The sequence below is a fragment of the Mesoplodon densirostris genome, chromosome 5 (genome assembly GCF_025265405.1).
Source record: "Mesoplodon densirostris isolate mMesDen1 chromosome 5, mMesDen1 primary haplotype, whole genome shotgun sequence".
In the NCBI taxonomy this organism is placed as follows: domain Eukaryota; kingdom Metazoa; phylum Chordata; class Mammalia; order Artiodactyla; family Ziphiidae; genus Mesoplodon; species Mesoplodon densirostris.
Genome location: NC_082665.1, coordinates 15,261,545 through 15,278,566, shown reverse-complemented (window position 1 = coordinate 15,278,566; position 17,022 = coordinate 15,261,545). Strand labels below are relative to the sequence as shown.

At 40.3% G+C, this 17,022-nt stretch overlaps 1 protein-coding gene across 9 annotated transcripts in view; it reads right to left on the bottom strand.

Annotated features, from left to right (window-relative positions):
- Positions 1-8,492, bottom strand: part of GRIK1 (glutamate ionotropic receptor kainate type subunit 1) — a 446,198-nt gene extending 437,706 nt beyond the window's left edge. For all 9 annotated transcript variants that reach the window (XM_060099767.1, XM_060099769.1, XM_060099768.1 and 6 more), the window contains exon 1: positions 8,375-8,492. In XM_060099767.1, coding sequence (XP_059955750.1) covers positions 8,375-8,492 — 118 coding nt within the window. The remainder of the gene's footprint in view (positions 1-8,374) is intronic.
- Positions 8,493-17,022: the final 8,530 nt, after the last annotated feature.

Sequence of the window (17,022 nt, the reverse complement as noted above, 5' to 3'; positions counted from 1 at the left end):
GGGAGCCTGTGTAGCCCACCACCACCAGGGTCCCGTGATCCAGGAACAACTTCCCCAGGAGAACGCATGGTGCACCTCAAGCTCATACAATGTCACGCCAGCCTCTGCCACCACAGGCTCGCCCCGCATCTGTACCCCTCCCTCCCCACAGCCTGAGTGAGCCAGAGCCCCCTAATCAGCTGCTACTTTAACCCCATCCCGTCTGAGCAAAGAACAGATGCCCTCAGGTGACCTACACACAGAGGCAGGGCCAAATCCAAAGCTGAACCCCAGGAGCTGAGTGAACAAAGAAGAGAAAGGGAAATTTCTCCCAGCAGCCTCAGGAGCAGTGGATTAAATCTCCACAATCAATTTGATGTACCATGCATCTGTGGAATACTTGAATAGACAATGAATCACCCAAAAATGGAGGCAGTGGACTTTGGGAGCAACTGTAGACTTGGGGTTTGCTTCCTGCATCTAATTTGTTTCTGGTTTTATGTTTATCTTAGTTTAGTATTTAGAATTTATTATCATTGGTAGATTTGTTTACTGATTTGGTTGCTCTCTTCCTTTATATATATAGATAGATAGATAGATAGATAGATAGATATAGATAGATATAGATATATAGATATATAGATTTTTTTTTACTTTTTCTCTTTTTGTGAGTGTGTATGTGTATGTTTCTTTGGGAGTTTTTGTCTGTATATGCTTTTACCATTTGTCTTGGGGATCCTTCTGTCTGGGTCTTTTTTTTTTTTTTTAGTAGAGTTTTTAGCACTTGTTATCATTGGTGGATTTGTTTTTTGGTTTGTTCACTCTTTTCCTTCTTTCTTTTTCTAAGGACTTTTTAATTCTTTTATTTTTAATAACTTTTTTTATTTTAATAAATTCATATTTTTTTCATTTTCATTTTTTATTTCTTTTTCTTTCTTTCTTTTTTTCCCTCCCTTTTCTTCTGAGTCATGTGGCTGACAGGTCTTGTTGCCCTGGCCAGTGTCAGGCCTGTGCCTCTGAGGTGGGAGAGCTGAGTTCAGGACATTGGTTCACCAGAGACCTCCTGGCTCCACATAACATCAAATAGCAAAAGCTCTCCCACAGATCTCCATATCAATTCTAAGACCCAGCTCCACTCAACAACCAGCCATCTACAGTGCTGGACACCCTGTGCCAAACAATTAGCAAGACAGGAATACAACCCTACCCATTAGCAGAGAGGCTGCCTAAAATCATAATAAGGTCACAGACACCACAAAACACACCACCGGATGCAGTCCTGCCCACCAGAAAGACAAGATCCAGCCTCATCCACCAGAACCCAGGTACCAGTCCCCTCCACCAGAAGCCTACACAATCCACTGAACCCACCTTACACACTAGGGGCAGACACCAAAAATAGCGGGAACTAGGAAGCTGCAGCCTGTGAAGGGGAGACACCAAACACAGTAAGTTAAGTGAAATGAGAAGACAGAGAAACACAGCAGATGAAGGAACAAGGTAAAAACCCACCAGACCAAACAAATAAAGAGGAAATAGGCAGTTTACCTGAAAGAATTCAGAGTAATGATAGTAAAGATGACACAAAATCTTGGAAATAGAATGGAGAAAATACAAGAAACGTTTAACAAGAACTTAGAAGAACTAAAGAGCAAATGAACAATGATGAACAACACAATAAATGAAATTAAAAATTCTCTAGAAGGAATCAAAAGCAGAATAACTGAGGGAGAGGAACGGATAAGTAACCTGGAAGATAAAATAGTGGAAATAATGACCACAGAGCAGAATAAAGAAAAAAGAATGAAAAGAATGGAGGACGGTCTCAGAGACATCTGGGACAACATTAAACACACCAACATTCGAATTATAGGTGTCCCAGAAGAGGAAGAGGAAAAGAAAGGGACTGAGAAAATATTTGAAGAGATTATAGGTGAAAACTTCCCTAACATGAGAAAGGAAACAGTCAATCAAGCGCAGGAAGCACAGAGAGTCCCATACAGGATAAATCCAAGGAGAAACATGCCAAGAACACATATTAATCAAACTATCAAAAATTAAATACAAAGAAAAAATATTAAAAGCAGCAAGGGAAAAATAACAAATAACATACAAGGGGATATCGATAAGGTTAGCAGCTGATCATTCAGCAGAAACCCTGCAAGGCAGACTGGAGTGGCAGGACATATTTAAAGTGATGAAAAGGAAAAACCTACAGTCAAGATTACTCTACCCAGCAAGGATCTCATTCAGATTCAACAGAGAAATTAAAACCTTTACAGACAAGTAAAGTTAAGAGAATTCAGCACCACCAAACCAGCTTTACAACAAATGTGAAAGGAATTTCTCTAGGCAGGAAACACAAGAGAAGGAAAAGACTTACAGTATCAAACCCAAATCAATGAAGACAATGGTAATAGGAACCTACATATCACTAACTACCTTAAATATAAATGTATTAAATTCTCTAACCAAAAGACATAGACTGGCTGAATGGATACAAAAACAGACCCATATATATTCTGTCCACAAGAGACCCACTTCCTAGGGACACATACAGACTGAAAGTGAGGGGATGGAAAAAGATATTCATTACAAATGCAAATCAGAAGAAAGCTGGAGTAGCAATTCTCATATCAGACAAAATAGACTTTAAAATGAAGACTATTACAAGACAAGAAGAAGGACACTACATAATGATCAAGGGATCAATCCAGGAAGAAAATATAACAACTGTAAATATTTATGTACCCAACATAGGAGCACCTCAATACTTAAGGCAAATGTTAACAGCCATAAAAGGGCAAATCAACAGTAACATAATCATAGTATGGGACTTTAACACACCACTTTCACCAATGGACAGATCATCCAAAATGAAAATAAATAAGGAAACACAAGCTTTAAATGATACATTAAACAAGATGGATTTACTTGATATTTATAACACATTCCATCCAAAAACAACAGAATACACCTTCTTTTCAAGTACTCGTGGAATATTCTCCAGGATAGATCATATCTTGGGTCACAAATCAAGCCTTGATAAATTTAAGAAAATTGAAATTGTATCAAGTATCTTTTCTGACCACATGCTATGAGACTAGATACCAATTACATGAAAAAAATCTGTAAAAAATAAAAACACATGGAGGTTAAACAATACACTACTTAATAACCAAGAGATCACTGAAGAAATCAAAGAGGAGATGAAAAATTACCTAGAAACAAATGACAATGAAAACATGACAAACCAAAACTTATGGGATGCAGCACAAGCAGTTCTATGAAGGAAGTTTATAGCAATAGAGTCCTACCTTAAGAAACAAGAAACATCTGAAATAAATAACCTAAACTTGCACCTAAAGCAATTAGAGAAAGAAGAAGAAGAACAACAAAACAAAGTTAGCAGAAGGAAAGTAATCATAAAGATCAGATCAGAAATAAATGAAAAAGAAATGAAGGAAACAAGAGCAAAGATCAAACTAAAAGCTAGTTCTTTGAGAAGATAAAAAAAATTGATAAACCACTAGCCAGACATAAAGAAAAAAAGGGAGAAGATTCAAATCAATAGAGTTAGAAATGAAAAAGAAGTAACAATTGACACTGCAGAAATACAAAGGATCATGAGAGATTACTACAGGCAACTATATGCCAAAAAATGGACAACCTGGAAGGAATGGACAAATTCTTAGAAAAGCACAAACTTATGAGACTGAACCAGGAAGAAATAGAAAATATAAACACACCAATCACAAGCACTGAAATTGAGACTGTGATTTAAAATCTTCCAACAAACAAAAGACCAGGACCAGAGGGCTTCACAGGCAAATTCTTTCAAAAATTTAGAGAAGAGATAACATCTATCCTTCCAAAACTGTTCCAAAATATAGCAGAGGTAGAAACACTCCCAAACTCTTTGTATGAGGCCACCATCACTCTGATACCAAAACCAGACAAAGATGTCATAAAGAAAGAAAATTACAGGTCAATATCACTGATGAATATGGATGCAAAATCCTCGACAAAATACTAGCAAACAGAATCCAACAGCACATTAAATGGATCATACACAATGATCAAATATCATTTATCCCAGGAATGCAAGGAATCTTGAATATACCCAAATCAATCAATGTGATAAACCATATTAACAAACTGAAGGAGAAGAAACGTATGATCATCTCAATAGATGCAAAAAAAGCTTTCAACAAAATTCATCACCCATTTAGGATAAAAGCCCTCCAGAAAGTAGGCATAGAGGGAACTTACCTCAACATGATAAACACCATATATGACAAACCCACAGCCAACATCATTCTCAATGGTGAAAAACTGAAACCATTTCCTCTAAGATCAGGAACAAGACAAAGTTGTCCACTCTCACCACTATTATTCAACCTAGTTTTGGAAATTTTAGCCTCAGCAATCAGAGAAGAAAAAGACATAAAATGAATCCAAATAGGAAAGGAAGAAGTAAAGCTGTCACTTTTTGCAGCTGACATGATACTATACTTAGAGAATCCTAAAGATGCTACTAGAAAACTACTAGAGCTAATCAAGAATTTGGTAAAGTAGCAGGATACAAAATTAATGCACAGAAATCTCTTGCATTCCTATATACTAATGATGATAAATCTGAAAGAGAAATTAAGGAAACACTCCCATTTACCATTGCAACAAAAATAATAAAATACGTAGGAATAAGCCTACCTAAGGAGAGAAAAAACCTGTATGCAGAAAACTATCAGACACTGATGAAAGAAATTAAAGATGATACAAACAGTTGGAGAGATATACCATGTTCTTGGATTTGAAGAATCAACATTGTGAAAATGACTCTACTGCCCAAGGCAATCTACAGATTCATTGCAATCCATATCAAACCACCAATGACATTTTTCACAGAACTAAATCCAAAAATTTCACAATTTGTATGGAAATGGAAAAGACCCCAAATAACCAAAGGAATATTGAGAAAGAAATACGGAGCTGGGGTAATAAGGCTCCTGGATTTCAGACTATACTACAAAGCTACAGTAATCAAGACAGTATGGTACTGACACAAAAGCAGAAATATAGATCAATGGAACAGGATAGAAAGCCCAGAGATAAACCCATGCACATATGGTCAACTTATTTTGATAAAGGAGGCAAGAATATACAATGGAGAAAAGACAGCTTCTTCAATAAGTGGTGTTGGGAAAACTGGACAGCTACATGTAAAAGAATGAAATTAAGACACTCCCTAACACCATACACAAAATAAACGCAAAATGGATTAAAGACATAAATGTAAGGCCAGACAGTAGAAATCTCTTAGAGGAAAATATAGGCAGAACACTCTATGACATGAATCACAGTAAGATCCTTTTTGACCCACCTCTTAGAGAAATGGAAATAAAAACAAAAATAAACAAATGGGACCTAATGAAAATTAAAAGCTTTTACACCGCAAAGGAAATCATAAACAGACGAAAAGTCATCCATCATAATGGGAGAAAATATTTGCAAATGAAGTAACAGACAAATGATTAATCTCCAAAATTTACAAGCAGCTCATGCAGCTCAATATCAAAAAACAAAAAACACAATCCAAAAATGGGCAGAAGACCTAAATAGACATTTCTCCAAAGAAGATATACAGATGGCAAAGAAGCACATGAAAGGATGCTCAACATCACTAATCATTAGAGAAATGCAAATCAAAACTATGATGTGGTATTCCTTCACACCTGTCAAAATGGCCATCATCAAAAAATCTACATACAATAAATGCTGGAAAGGGTGTGGAGAAAAGGGAACCCTCTTGCCCTGTTGGGGGGAATGTAAATTGATACAGCCACTATGGAGAACAGTATGGAGCTTCTTTAAAAATCTAAAACTAGAGCTACCATATGACCCAGCAATCCCACTACTGGGCATATAACCTGAGAAAACAATAATTCAAAAAATTCTCCACAATGTTCATTGCAGCTCTATTTATAATAGCTAGGACATGGAAGAAACCTAAGTGTCCATCGACAGATGCATGGATAAAGATGATGTGGCACATATATATATAATGGAATATTACTCAGCCATAAAAGGGAACGAAACTGGGTTATTTGTAGTGAGTTGGATCAACTTAGAGTCTGTCATATAGAGTGATGTAAGTCAGAAAGAGGAAAACAAATACCGTAAGCTAACACATGTATATGGTATCTAAAAAAAAAAAAAAAAAAAGAAAAGAAAAGAAAAGAAAAAGAAAAATTGTTCTGTAAAACCTAGGAGCAGGACAGGAATAAAGACTCAGAACTAGAGAATGGACTTGTGGACATGGGGAGAGGGAAGGGTAACCTGGGACGAAGTGAGAGAGTGGCATGGATATATATACACTACCAAATGTAAAATAGATACCTAGTGGGAAGCAGCCACATAGCACAGGGAGATTAGCTCAGTTCTTTGTGACCACCTAGCGGGGTGGGATAAGGAAGGTGGGAGGGAGACGTAAAAGGGAGGGGATATGGGGATAAATGTATACACGTTGCTGATTCACTTTGTTATAAAGCAGAAACTAACACACCATTGTAAAGCAGTTATACTCCTATAAAGAGGTTAAAAAATAAATAAAATAAAATATATGCAAAGCACAAATTAAGTTAATGAACATTGTAAACTGTAACACACTGATTGTTTACTTCATGTTGTCCACAGCAATTTTGTTACCAGAGTGTGTAGGGTTGACTGCATCCAAAAAAAAAGAAAGAAAGAAAGAAAGAAAAAAGGATTTTAAGATTAGAACATATCTAAGGTGAAGGATTTTTTAGTTATATTTTTTTTGTAAAAGGAATACTTTGGGACCTTTTAAATGAACAGTCTAAATTAACCACCAAAGTGTGCATTATCATTATCTTTAGTCTAGATAAAGATGCCTGCAGTAAAAATTAGTATTTGAGAACCTTTCTTTCCTTGAAAATCAGATCCCACGTGCCTAGAGAAAATGCACTTCAGCCTAGTAAACTTCTATTTTTTTCTTCTTCTTCTTTTTTTTTTTTTTTTTTTTAATGGACATATCCAGTGACAGGAACTACGTTCTGAATCTTTGAAAAGAGGTTCTTCTATTTCAGGTCGGAACTAATAAAGTTATTGAGAAATTTCAGCCACTTAGGGGTGTCATTAAGGAGTGCACTTTCTGTCAGTTCCTGGAAATGTTAGAGTTAGAAGCCCTCAGAGGTGAGGACTTCACGCTTGGTGCCTAACGTGAGAAACTGGCGAAGCTGGGAGCCCCGTGCGGTGTGGTGTCAAGACTTCACCTGTGGCTCTCCTCGCTCACTGGGTCTTTAAGAATCACAGTGGGTTGGGGGGAAAGGACAAACTGAGACTAAAGGAATAGAACTTGGGTTTAGTTTGCAAGGGAGAACACTAAAGTAGTCAAAGAGCTTTTCAACCCAAAAAGCTGCTCAGAAATCGCTCGGTGCCTCCAGAGACCAAACCCTGGTGGTGCGTGCGTTTAGGTATCTGAATCCACAGACTAGCAAAACTCCCACCCTCTCCCTGTTGCATTTCACCCGCTTTAGGCTGCCCGGGATTCCTACATTTAGTTTTCCAGTCTCCTTTTATTCCCACCACCGGCCCCCTCGAGACGGAAGTCCAGAGTCTTCCAGGGAGTTACCTTGACGGGTCTGGCTCATGCTCAGTGGCAGGCTGGCGGGACAGATTGGGGAGCAAGTGGAAAACTTAGGTGCCGGCTTATGGCACTGACTTGACGGTCCTCCCTATTCCTGGAACCCTCAGTCAGAAGTAAGATCCCGACTCTGCCCAACTCTAGTGGAATCTTCCAGACTTTGGAGACTCCTTGTGGAAGAACCCAACTGAAGGATGAAAACTTGGAGGATCGGCGCTAGCAGGCTCAGGGAAGTCCTCGCGTCCCTCGTGGTCCCCAAATTCTACTCCTGAGATCTGGGCATGCCCACGAGTACCCAGAGCCCCGGTTGCCAGGGACCCGGGCGGCGGATCTGGACAGCGCGACGCCCACCGAGGTGAAGGGGAGAGCGCATCTCCGCTCCCAAAGCGACTGGCTGTAGCCACGCGCGACCCCACATCCAGAGGAGGGTACCTGTGCAGGAAAGCCTCGATCCCTTGTTTTCTAGCCCGCGTGTCTGGAGTCCAGATTAAAAAACCCGCCAACCGTACCTCGCGGGGAAGCCCGGCACTCTCCAGGAGAGAAGCTGTGACGAGGCTTCTCCTCTCCCGGAGCCTCCCGGGTGAGCTGACTTCCACTCCCCCCAGCTCCTGCCCCCGCGCCTACGCGCACTGCCTCTCCCGGGATCCGCGGAGCCCGCGCTGGCCGCGGGGAGAGAGCACATCCCCCGAGCCTCTCGGCAGCCTGGAGCGTTCCCCGGGTTTCACTCACCGATCCTGAGTACTTGCGGAGCCGTCTGGGGGAGGACGTAGCAGAGGAAATAGAGAAGCGCCCAGCTGGTGTCCCTGGTCCAGAGCCCGGGCTGCGCGAGGAGTGTGCGGCGCTCCATCTTCCCAGCTTCTTAATTCCTGCCCAGACCCAGCCGCTGTCGCACGCCCTCGAGAGGCAGCCCGCTCAGGTCGGATCCCCGCTTCATCCTCCCTGGGATGCTCCGCGTTTGCACCCTGCGCGCCTCACCCCACCCCACCCCCTCCGCCCGCGCCAGCCCCCCGGAAAGAGATTGAGGGAACCGGCGTGGGAACGCGGAGCTGGCTGGCGACGTTAGGCTCGCTCGGGGCTGGCTCCTCGTTTCGGCCGCTAGCCCATCACTGCTGCGGCTCTCCCTCCTCCTCCATGGGCCGCAGACCGCGGGGAAGCAGCGCGCAGCTGCTCCCGGAGCCGGGAGACCAGCTGAGGAAAGTTGCTGCCCCAATTTGCTGGAACGCCTCACTCGTTCGTCCTCTGGTCAGATGAGAAAGTGGAGGGGGGGTGGAGGTGGAGGGTGCAACGAAACAAGGAGGGGAAAGGGGGAGAGAAGGCGAAGAGGAAGGAGAGGGGGTACTGGGTGAGTTGGTGCAGGGGCGCTGAGCAAAAACCGGAGGGGCTCCAGCAGGTTCACTAGAATCCGAGCCACGCTTTTGCTTCTCAATTCTTGCTTTCCTCTTCCCCTCGCTGGCCCCAGCCTTTATTTACTGCCCGCTCCAATACACTGATCCAGACACTCAGACACGCACACACGCACGCACATTCTCCCTCTCCCTCAACTTTGCGCTGTGATGCTGGAAAGTCTATTGAGTATTGCATCCTGAAGACAAAATTTAACCTGCTGGTCAGAGCAAAGGCAGCCTCTGCTGTGGGCTGTGAGTGGCAGAGGAGCCTCCTTGGTAATGTCCCCGTGCGCCTGTTCGTAGAGATGGCCAACTACGACTCTTCCCATCACTTGATGGGAAATCGCCATCTCGGACGCCAGTATTCAGAGAATAGAAGAGCTCTTATTTTAACTCTGGCAAAGATGAAGAAAAGGAGGAGGAAGAGGAGAAAAATGAGATACTTTCAGCACTCTAAGATTAAAGCGCCTTCTTTCCTATTCAGACCCAAGATAATCTCTTGTAAATTGCTTCCATTTACACGTGCAGAACTGAGAAAGAGGCAGCTTCCAGCGCTGCTCCTTTTCTTGATTTCTTTTGACTGTCACGTTTGAACGCTGGAAGAGAGGCTATTTTAGCAAGGTAGGTTTAGAGACTATTTCTCTGTAGAAGGACAAGGACACTTCCCTGGGGAAATCATCATCATTTGGTCATTTTGGCTTAATTTCCTCTGAGCTTTGTGGAGGAATATTCTGTATAAATGTTTGCTAGGTCTGCATTAACATTCATAGAGTTTTTGTTTTTGTTTTGTTTTGTTTTTTTTCCCTCTGAGTATGGATTTTGGAGAACTGACCTAAACTGAGTTAATTCATCTGAAAAACATGTCCACCGGTATATAGACCGATAATAGGAAAGAATTACAAAAGAAATCTAATATAACTTCAGATGCATTCATTCATTCACCCTTATATGTGGTGCCAGACGCCATATATATATATATATATATATATATATATATGTATATGTATATATATATATATATATATATATATATATATATATATATATATATATATATATTTACTGAAGACCCTATAGTGGGAAACATGCACCATCCATCCTCCAAGAGAGCTTGTAGCCTCACTGTTGGTAGCTAGTCAGTTCATACTTCAAATACTGTGCCTGGTTCTGGATACTTCTGTATGATAGTTGATAAAAAAGAACATATCCACAGATAAGAAGGGTTGATCTGGATTTAAGAATGCATCTCATGCATAGATTGATGAAACCAAAAAATAAATTAGGAGCATATGCAGGTTACCTTCAGAAATTTGAAGAGCTCTGTGTTAAAAGAATATAGTCATAGTATTAGGCAAGTGAGAAGAAATAAGAAAAATAAGAATGTTGATTGGAAGTTATAAATGAGTAAATTTCATTTATTTGGCCGAGGAGCATTTCTAAGTCCGGAAAGTGTCTGATGATATGATATGATATAACTTGCTTCAGAAAAGAGACAAACTCTCCTGTCATTCATTCATTCATTGGCTCATTCAATGCATATTTGAGTGCCTACTTTGTGGGAGGCATTGGGCCAAACCCTGGATACACAGTGGGAATATGGTTGCTGCCACAATGAAACTCATAGGTAGTAAAGAAATGTGATGAGTTTTACAAAATGGTACTTAGGGCATGATGAAAAGGAGAAATTTAACCTTTTTAGGAATTTGGGAAGAAGTTGATGAGGAAGTGATGCTTCAAAATTCAAATACTGGGTACTTTATAAATCCTTAGTAAGTACTATTTAAAGTGAGAATAAATATAAAGCTTGTTAGAGGATTTTTTTAAACCAAAAATTTGTGTAAAGCATAATCAGTGGCCTATTTTTCTTGATACATATGGGGTTAATAGATAATAGATGTTGCATGTCTAGATCTTGAGATCCCAAGCTCCAGAATTAGGTCAGCTTTTGAACAAATTGTTTGAATCCTGGTTTTACCCAATTCTAGATTTGTAGCCTTGGTTAAATTACTTTATCTCCCTATAGTAGAGATTGCTGATGCTTACCTATATCCCTTTCTCTTCTTCTGGGGCATATTAAAACCTGTATCTTTTCAGTTAGGTGTAAGAATGTGTATTTAACCAATGAAATGTGAGTAGAAGTAGTATGTGCCATTTCTGCATGAGAAGGAAAGCAGTGAAAGGATCTCCCATTTCCCTCCAGAACTATCTTCTCCTGCCAGAGTAATTCTGAAAGCTGCAAGTTCTAGCAGTAAAGATGGAAGCAGCCTGGACCCCTGAGTCACCTTTTGGGAAGGAGTTGCTTCAATAGTTGTCAGATCAGCAGCAAACTGTTGAAAAATCAGTGAAAACAAATTTTGTGTTGTTATCCATTAAGATTTTGAGATCTGTTTGTTATTACAGTGAAACCTACTCTATACTGACTGTCACAGTCTCTCTAGGATTTGATATTTTCATCTGTAAAATGAGAATGATAATAATGCAATAGCACCATTGGAGGATTATATGAGCTACTGCATACAGAGTACTTTCCAAGGTTTTCATGACTCAGTATATATTAGTTCATTTGTGGTAACTTACTGTTTTGGTTAAATTAATCTACACATACATTTCTAGTTTAAATATGCCTCAGATGGCAAAGACTAAAATATTTTGTCTGTTAGGAAATGACTCAGTTAATAGTGTAGTAATAGTAATTTGGTCCAATACTATTGAAGGGAATTTTATTACTTTTGCCTGCATTACCCTTGGTCGTAAGTTCTTTTTGGTTGGTAGAAATATGAGAAAGATTGCATTTCCTAAAGTAGGCTTCTTAAAGAACACGTGCACACTTAAGTTACTTTTCTGTATCATCTGTAAAATCTGTAAAGCTTAAAACTGAAATTTATTTCCTTGTTAAAATGCTTTCCTCCACTGCTCATGTACACAGACTCACAGTGTAAGTTACTCATGAGAGATCAGCACCTGCTGTTAATTTGTTTTGTGCTTTTTAGAAGCACTGTATCTTGTGTATATATGCATCTAGTTATATTTTTGCTCCAAATGACTGTTAGTCACTTTTGATTCACATTTTCATAGTGCTCTCTTAAGAATAAAAATTTCCAATTGAATGCATTTGGTCTTTTCCCCATTTCCCAAATCTTAAGCTTAAATTGATACACTGTGGTTAATAATGAAGCAATATGGTAGCGTGCATCATTGTGCATCTTGTGAGAGCTGGTGACATTACTTAGATAGCAATCCATTTAAAATTACTTAATTTTAATAATATAACTAGTCATAAATAAAAATGGCTTAGAATAAACTAAGGAACCCAAATGTTATAAACATGTTTTCCAAGTGGTGAGTATACTTGAGTTTACTTATAATGTTACCCAGGGTACTGAAAGCAAAAGATCAAGTGGCTTTTAGAGCTTCCTAAGAATGTGCAGCTGATTTGGGATCAAAATCCTCACTTCTTGACAACTTCTTTATCTATACTTTTTTCCTTAGGTGATGTCATGTGTTTCTTCTAAGACACTGAATATCTTTAAGCAAGGATCCCAAATTTTCTCTTTTATTCAGACTTGCCTCTGAACTCCAGATTCACATAACCAATTGTAGTTACTGTTTCCTACTGACTAAGCATGTCAATCTCCTAATTCTGTGCCATATTATTGCTCCCTCCCAAGTCCCCTTCCAAAGTTTCTCATTTCGGTACATGTACCACCTTCCATCCAGTTATTAAAATGAATAACTCAGGACGTCATCCTTACTTTTCCTACTACATCCAGTCTGTTTTCATACACTATTGGTTTCATGACCCAGACATTTCTTTAATTTGTTTCTCTGCAGCTCCCCTGCTGTCATACTAGCCTGGGGTTTCTCAGCCTCAAAACTTTTGACATTTGGGGCCAGAAAATTATTTGTTGTGGAGGCTGTCTTGTGCCTTATAGGATGTTCAGCAACTTCCCTGGACTCTATCCACTAGATGTCAGTGGTACCCTCCTCCCAAGCTGTAACAACCAAAAAATGTCTGCAGACATTGCCAAATGTCCTCTGAAGTAGAAATCACCCCTAGATGAGAACCACTACACTTACCCAAATCACCGTGATCTTCTATCTAGTCTATTACAATAGATTCTTAATTGTTCCTCTCCCCCATTGCCTCTTTTGATCCATTCTGTCTGTCTGATCTAAATTTGTTACATTAATTTCCCTCATAGAACCCTGCTCAGTTCCCTCATGCTCATTATCAACTCTCTAAATGTCTGTTTACTTTATTAGAAACTCAATGATGGCAGGCTGCTCTGATTACAGGAAAGCTCAGGATTTAGCAGTATGCCTGGCAATTAGGGGAAACTTGATAAATGCTCATCGAATGAATGAATGAATGAAGTCATAATCTATACAATCGACAATTCATACGCACACATTTGTAGGACTGAAATGAATAATGAACCAGATTTCTTTTTTGATTTCTTTCAGAGCTCCTACATAGATCAGTTTATATTTAGTGTTATACTCAGGACATTAATATAGTGCCCTGTATCTAGAAAATCTCGAGTATAATCGTACATGTCAAATGTCAGCAAAATGCTATATGCAGTAGAGGTTTCTCCTAACATTTGAATTTTCAACACCATGGCTACCATCACACACACCTTAACAATTTTACTATAATTTTCATACTAACACTGGTCCATTTGTGAAAGCACTGTGGAAAACAACTGTAGTAAAATCTTTGAAAGAAAAAAATGTCTTATTTATTCAAATCTTTATATCCTATTATTACAACCTGAGAGTGTAAAAAAAAAATCCATCATGTGGAAGGTCTGAACCAAGTTGGTATTTAGCTACCTCCATATATATTAAGTCCCCCACATATGAACGAGTTCCATTCTGAGAGCACGTTCATAAGTCCAACAAAGTTAGCCTAAGTACCCAACTGACACAATCGGTTATATAGTACTGTACTGTAATAGGTTTATAATACTTTTCACACAAATAATACATAAAAACAAACAAAAAATAAAGAAAACAGTTTTAATCTTACAGTACAGTACCTTGAAAAGTACAGCAGTACAGCATAACAGCTGGCATACAGGGGCTGGCATCAAGTGCACAGGCAAGAAGACGTACTGACTGGAGGAGGGACAGGAGGTGGGAGATGGTAGAGCTGAAGGATCATCAGTAATAGGAGACAGAGGGCAAGCTGCAGTTTCACTCACACCTGACGTTGATGGCACAGATTCTGGTTCCTTGCTGTTACCAGATTCACGTTCACATCTTTGAAAGTTCGCAACGTGAAGGTTTTGTATGTAGGAGACTTACTGTATAAGTAAGGAAAGTAAAGAAGAAAAGATCCAGGCTGGGCAGTCAGGATGTCAGGAGACATGGGTCCCAACCCTGGTCTGATCACTAACCGTGGCTCACTGCTCATTGCCAAGTCCCATCACCTCCTGAGGCCCAACCATAACAAGAATGGTTGGCCTGCTGTCTAAAAGCCAATGGGGACTAATGTTCTCCATTTCTCCTTCCACTAAAAGTCATTTTTATAAAGGAAGGGCTCACAACTCATCTCTGTTCTCTTTTGGTTATAAGTAAGATTTTCCTTAAAATAATGAGTACTTGTTTTGTGTTTTATTATATATTCCTTCTAAGACACTCTTCTTAGTGCTGTTACATGTATTAATGGAGTCAATACTGATAGCCACCTTGCGAGGTAAGTACTACCCCTTTTTTAAAAATATTTATTTATTTATTTATTTATTTATTTATTTATTTTTTGTGGTACCCGGGCCTCTCACTGCTGTGGCCTCTCCCGTTGCGGAGCACAGGTTCCGGACGCAAAGGCTCAGCGGCCATGGCACACGGGCCCAGCCGCTCCGTGGCATGTGGGATCTTCCCGGACCGGGGCAAGAACCCGTGTCCCCTGCATCAGCAGGCCAACTCTCAACCACTACACCACCAGGGAAACCCTAATTTATTTATTTGGCTGTGTTGGGTCTTCATTTCTGTGTGAGGGATTTCTCTAGTTGCGGCAAGCGGGGGCCACTCTTCATCGCGGTGCGTAGGCCTCTCCCTGTTGCGGCCTCTCTTGTTGCGGAGCACAGGCTCCAGATGCGCGGGCTCAGTAGTTGTGGCTCACGGGGCCCAGTTGCTCCGCTGCCTGTGGGATCTTTCCAGACCAGGGCTCAAACCCGTGTCCCCTGCATTGGCAGGCAGATTCTCAACCACTGTTCCACCAGGGAAGCCCAGTACTACTCTTATTAAAGTGCAAAAGTACAAATCCTAAGTTCTGAGCTCAAAGATGAATTATCACAAAATGAACACTGTCATGTAATCAACCACCCAGACAAGAAACAGAACTCCATCAGAACCTCTGTGGTCCCTCTCGGCTACCCTCCCTGCCCCAATGTCACAACTATCTTGCCTTTCAACAGCAAGGATTAGTTTTGCATGCTTTGAGACAATATAAATACAATATATATTCTTTTGTGCCTACATTCTATCAAATGATAGCTAACATTACTGAGCCTTTACCATAGGCCAGGCACTATCTTTTGTGGTTTATATTTGAGTCACCATGACACCCTGAGGTGGTCACTAATATTACTCCACTCATTTTTCAGAAGAGCACATTGCGGCACAGAGACAGAAGGCAGGTTCCATGAAGGGAAGCCGAAGGATGTGATAGATTTGAAAAGTGGAACTTGCTTTCAGGTAGGAGCTTAGGAAAGCATGCTCTGAGGAATAAGCCTTTAAACCTTGCCTTAAGGGCTAGATGGGAGTTACTGAAGGGGGAAGAAGAAGAACATTCCAGGCAAGGGAGGGCTCCAACTATGTACATATTTGCAGTAACCCCTGAGTGGTTGATGGGAGTTGGAGAGAGGGTAACACCAGAGGAGTCTCATCTGCATCTCAGAAGCCCAGATCCTCCAAGGTCCTTACCAGCCTTCCTGAAGATCTGAGAATTGATTCTAAAGCTGATGTGAAACCTTTGAGCCTGGCTCTATCTTTCCAACTCATAGTCATTCACCCACTCAGCTATATGCTTTGTAAGGCAGAGTCCTCACCACCAAGATCACATGAATATCAACATCTTCACCTCATGTGTGCTTCTCGCGTTCCTCCTCATTTCAGCCACGTGGCGGGGAACTCTCCTTCTCACTTGGATCTTGTCCAACTAGTTCTCTTCTGGTCCTCAATCATGTCCAACTCTGTGTGTCAGGACATTTCCCCAAGCTGCTCTCAGCATCTTGAATATTCCTTTCCTCACACTTTTCCTAATGAAACATTATCCATGTCTCATACATCATTACTCAGAGAGGTTTTCTTTGGATCCACAATGAAAAATATGTCCACCCAATTTTACCCTTCCATAGCACCCTGCACTTTTCTTTCTTGGCATTTACTACCAATTTTAACTATTTGTTCATTTGTTTAGTGTTTCTCTCTCCTTCTAGATTGCAAGCACCAGGAAGGCAGGGTCTTTTCATATGGGGTCGAGGCTCTGGATACATTCAGAGCCTTTCCCAACTCCTGACACATGGTCGGAACTCAATTTATATTTGTAGACTGATCGGATTTGAATGCTTGGAACGCCAAGATATCTGTAAGACATAACCAAGAAATCTCAGTTCAGAAAAGGAGGTGTAAAATGGCATATCTTGTACACATACCTAATGTAATCAAAGTTTTCTTTTGCACATATTTTAATAGTCATTATTTTCAGCAATCTTATAAGCTCAGATTAGTTCAGTTTTGGAATGAGTAAATAAGTGAGCAGAAACCTTAAAGAACCTGTGTTAGAGAGCTGGTAATTGCCTTTAAAATTCCAAAACTGAAGCTCACAACCATTACAGCATTCTAATTTTTATTCATCCCAGCCTTCCTTATGGATTTTCAATTTAAGTTTCCTGACAACAAAACACATTAAGCTTCTTCGTATTTAAATCATATAAATTAATACAAGTTTCTAATTATTACATCTTGGTTTAATTTCTTTCTTCA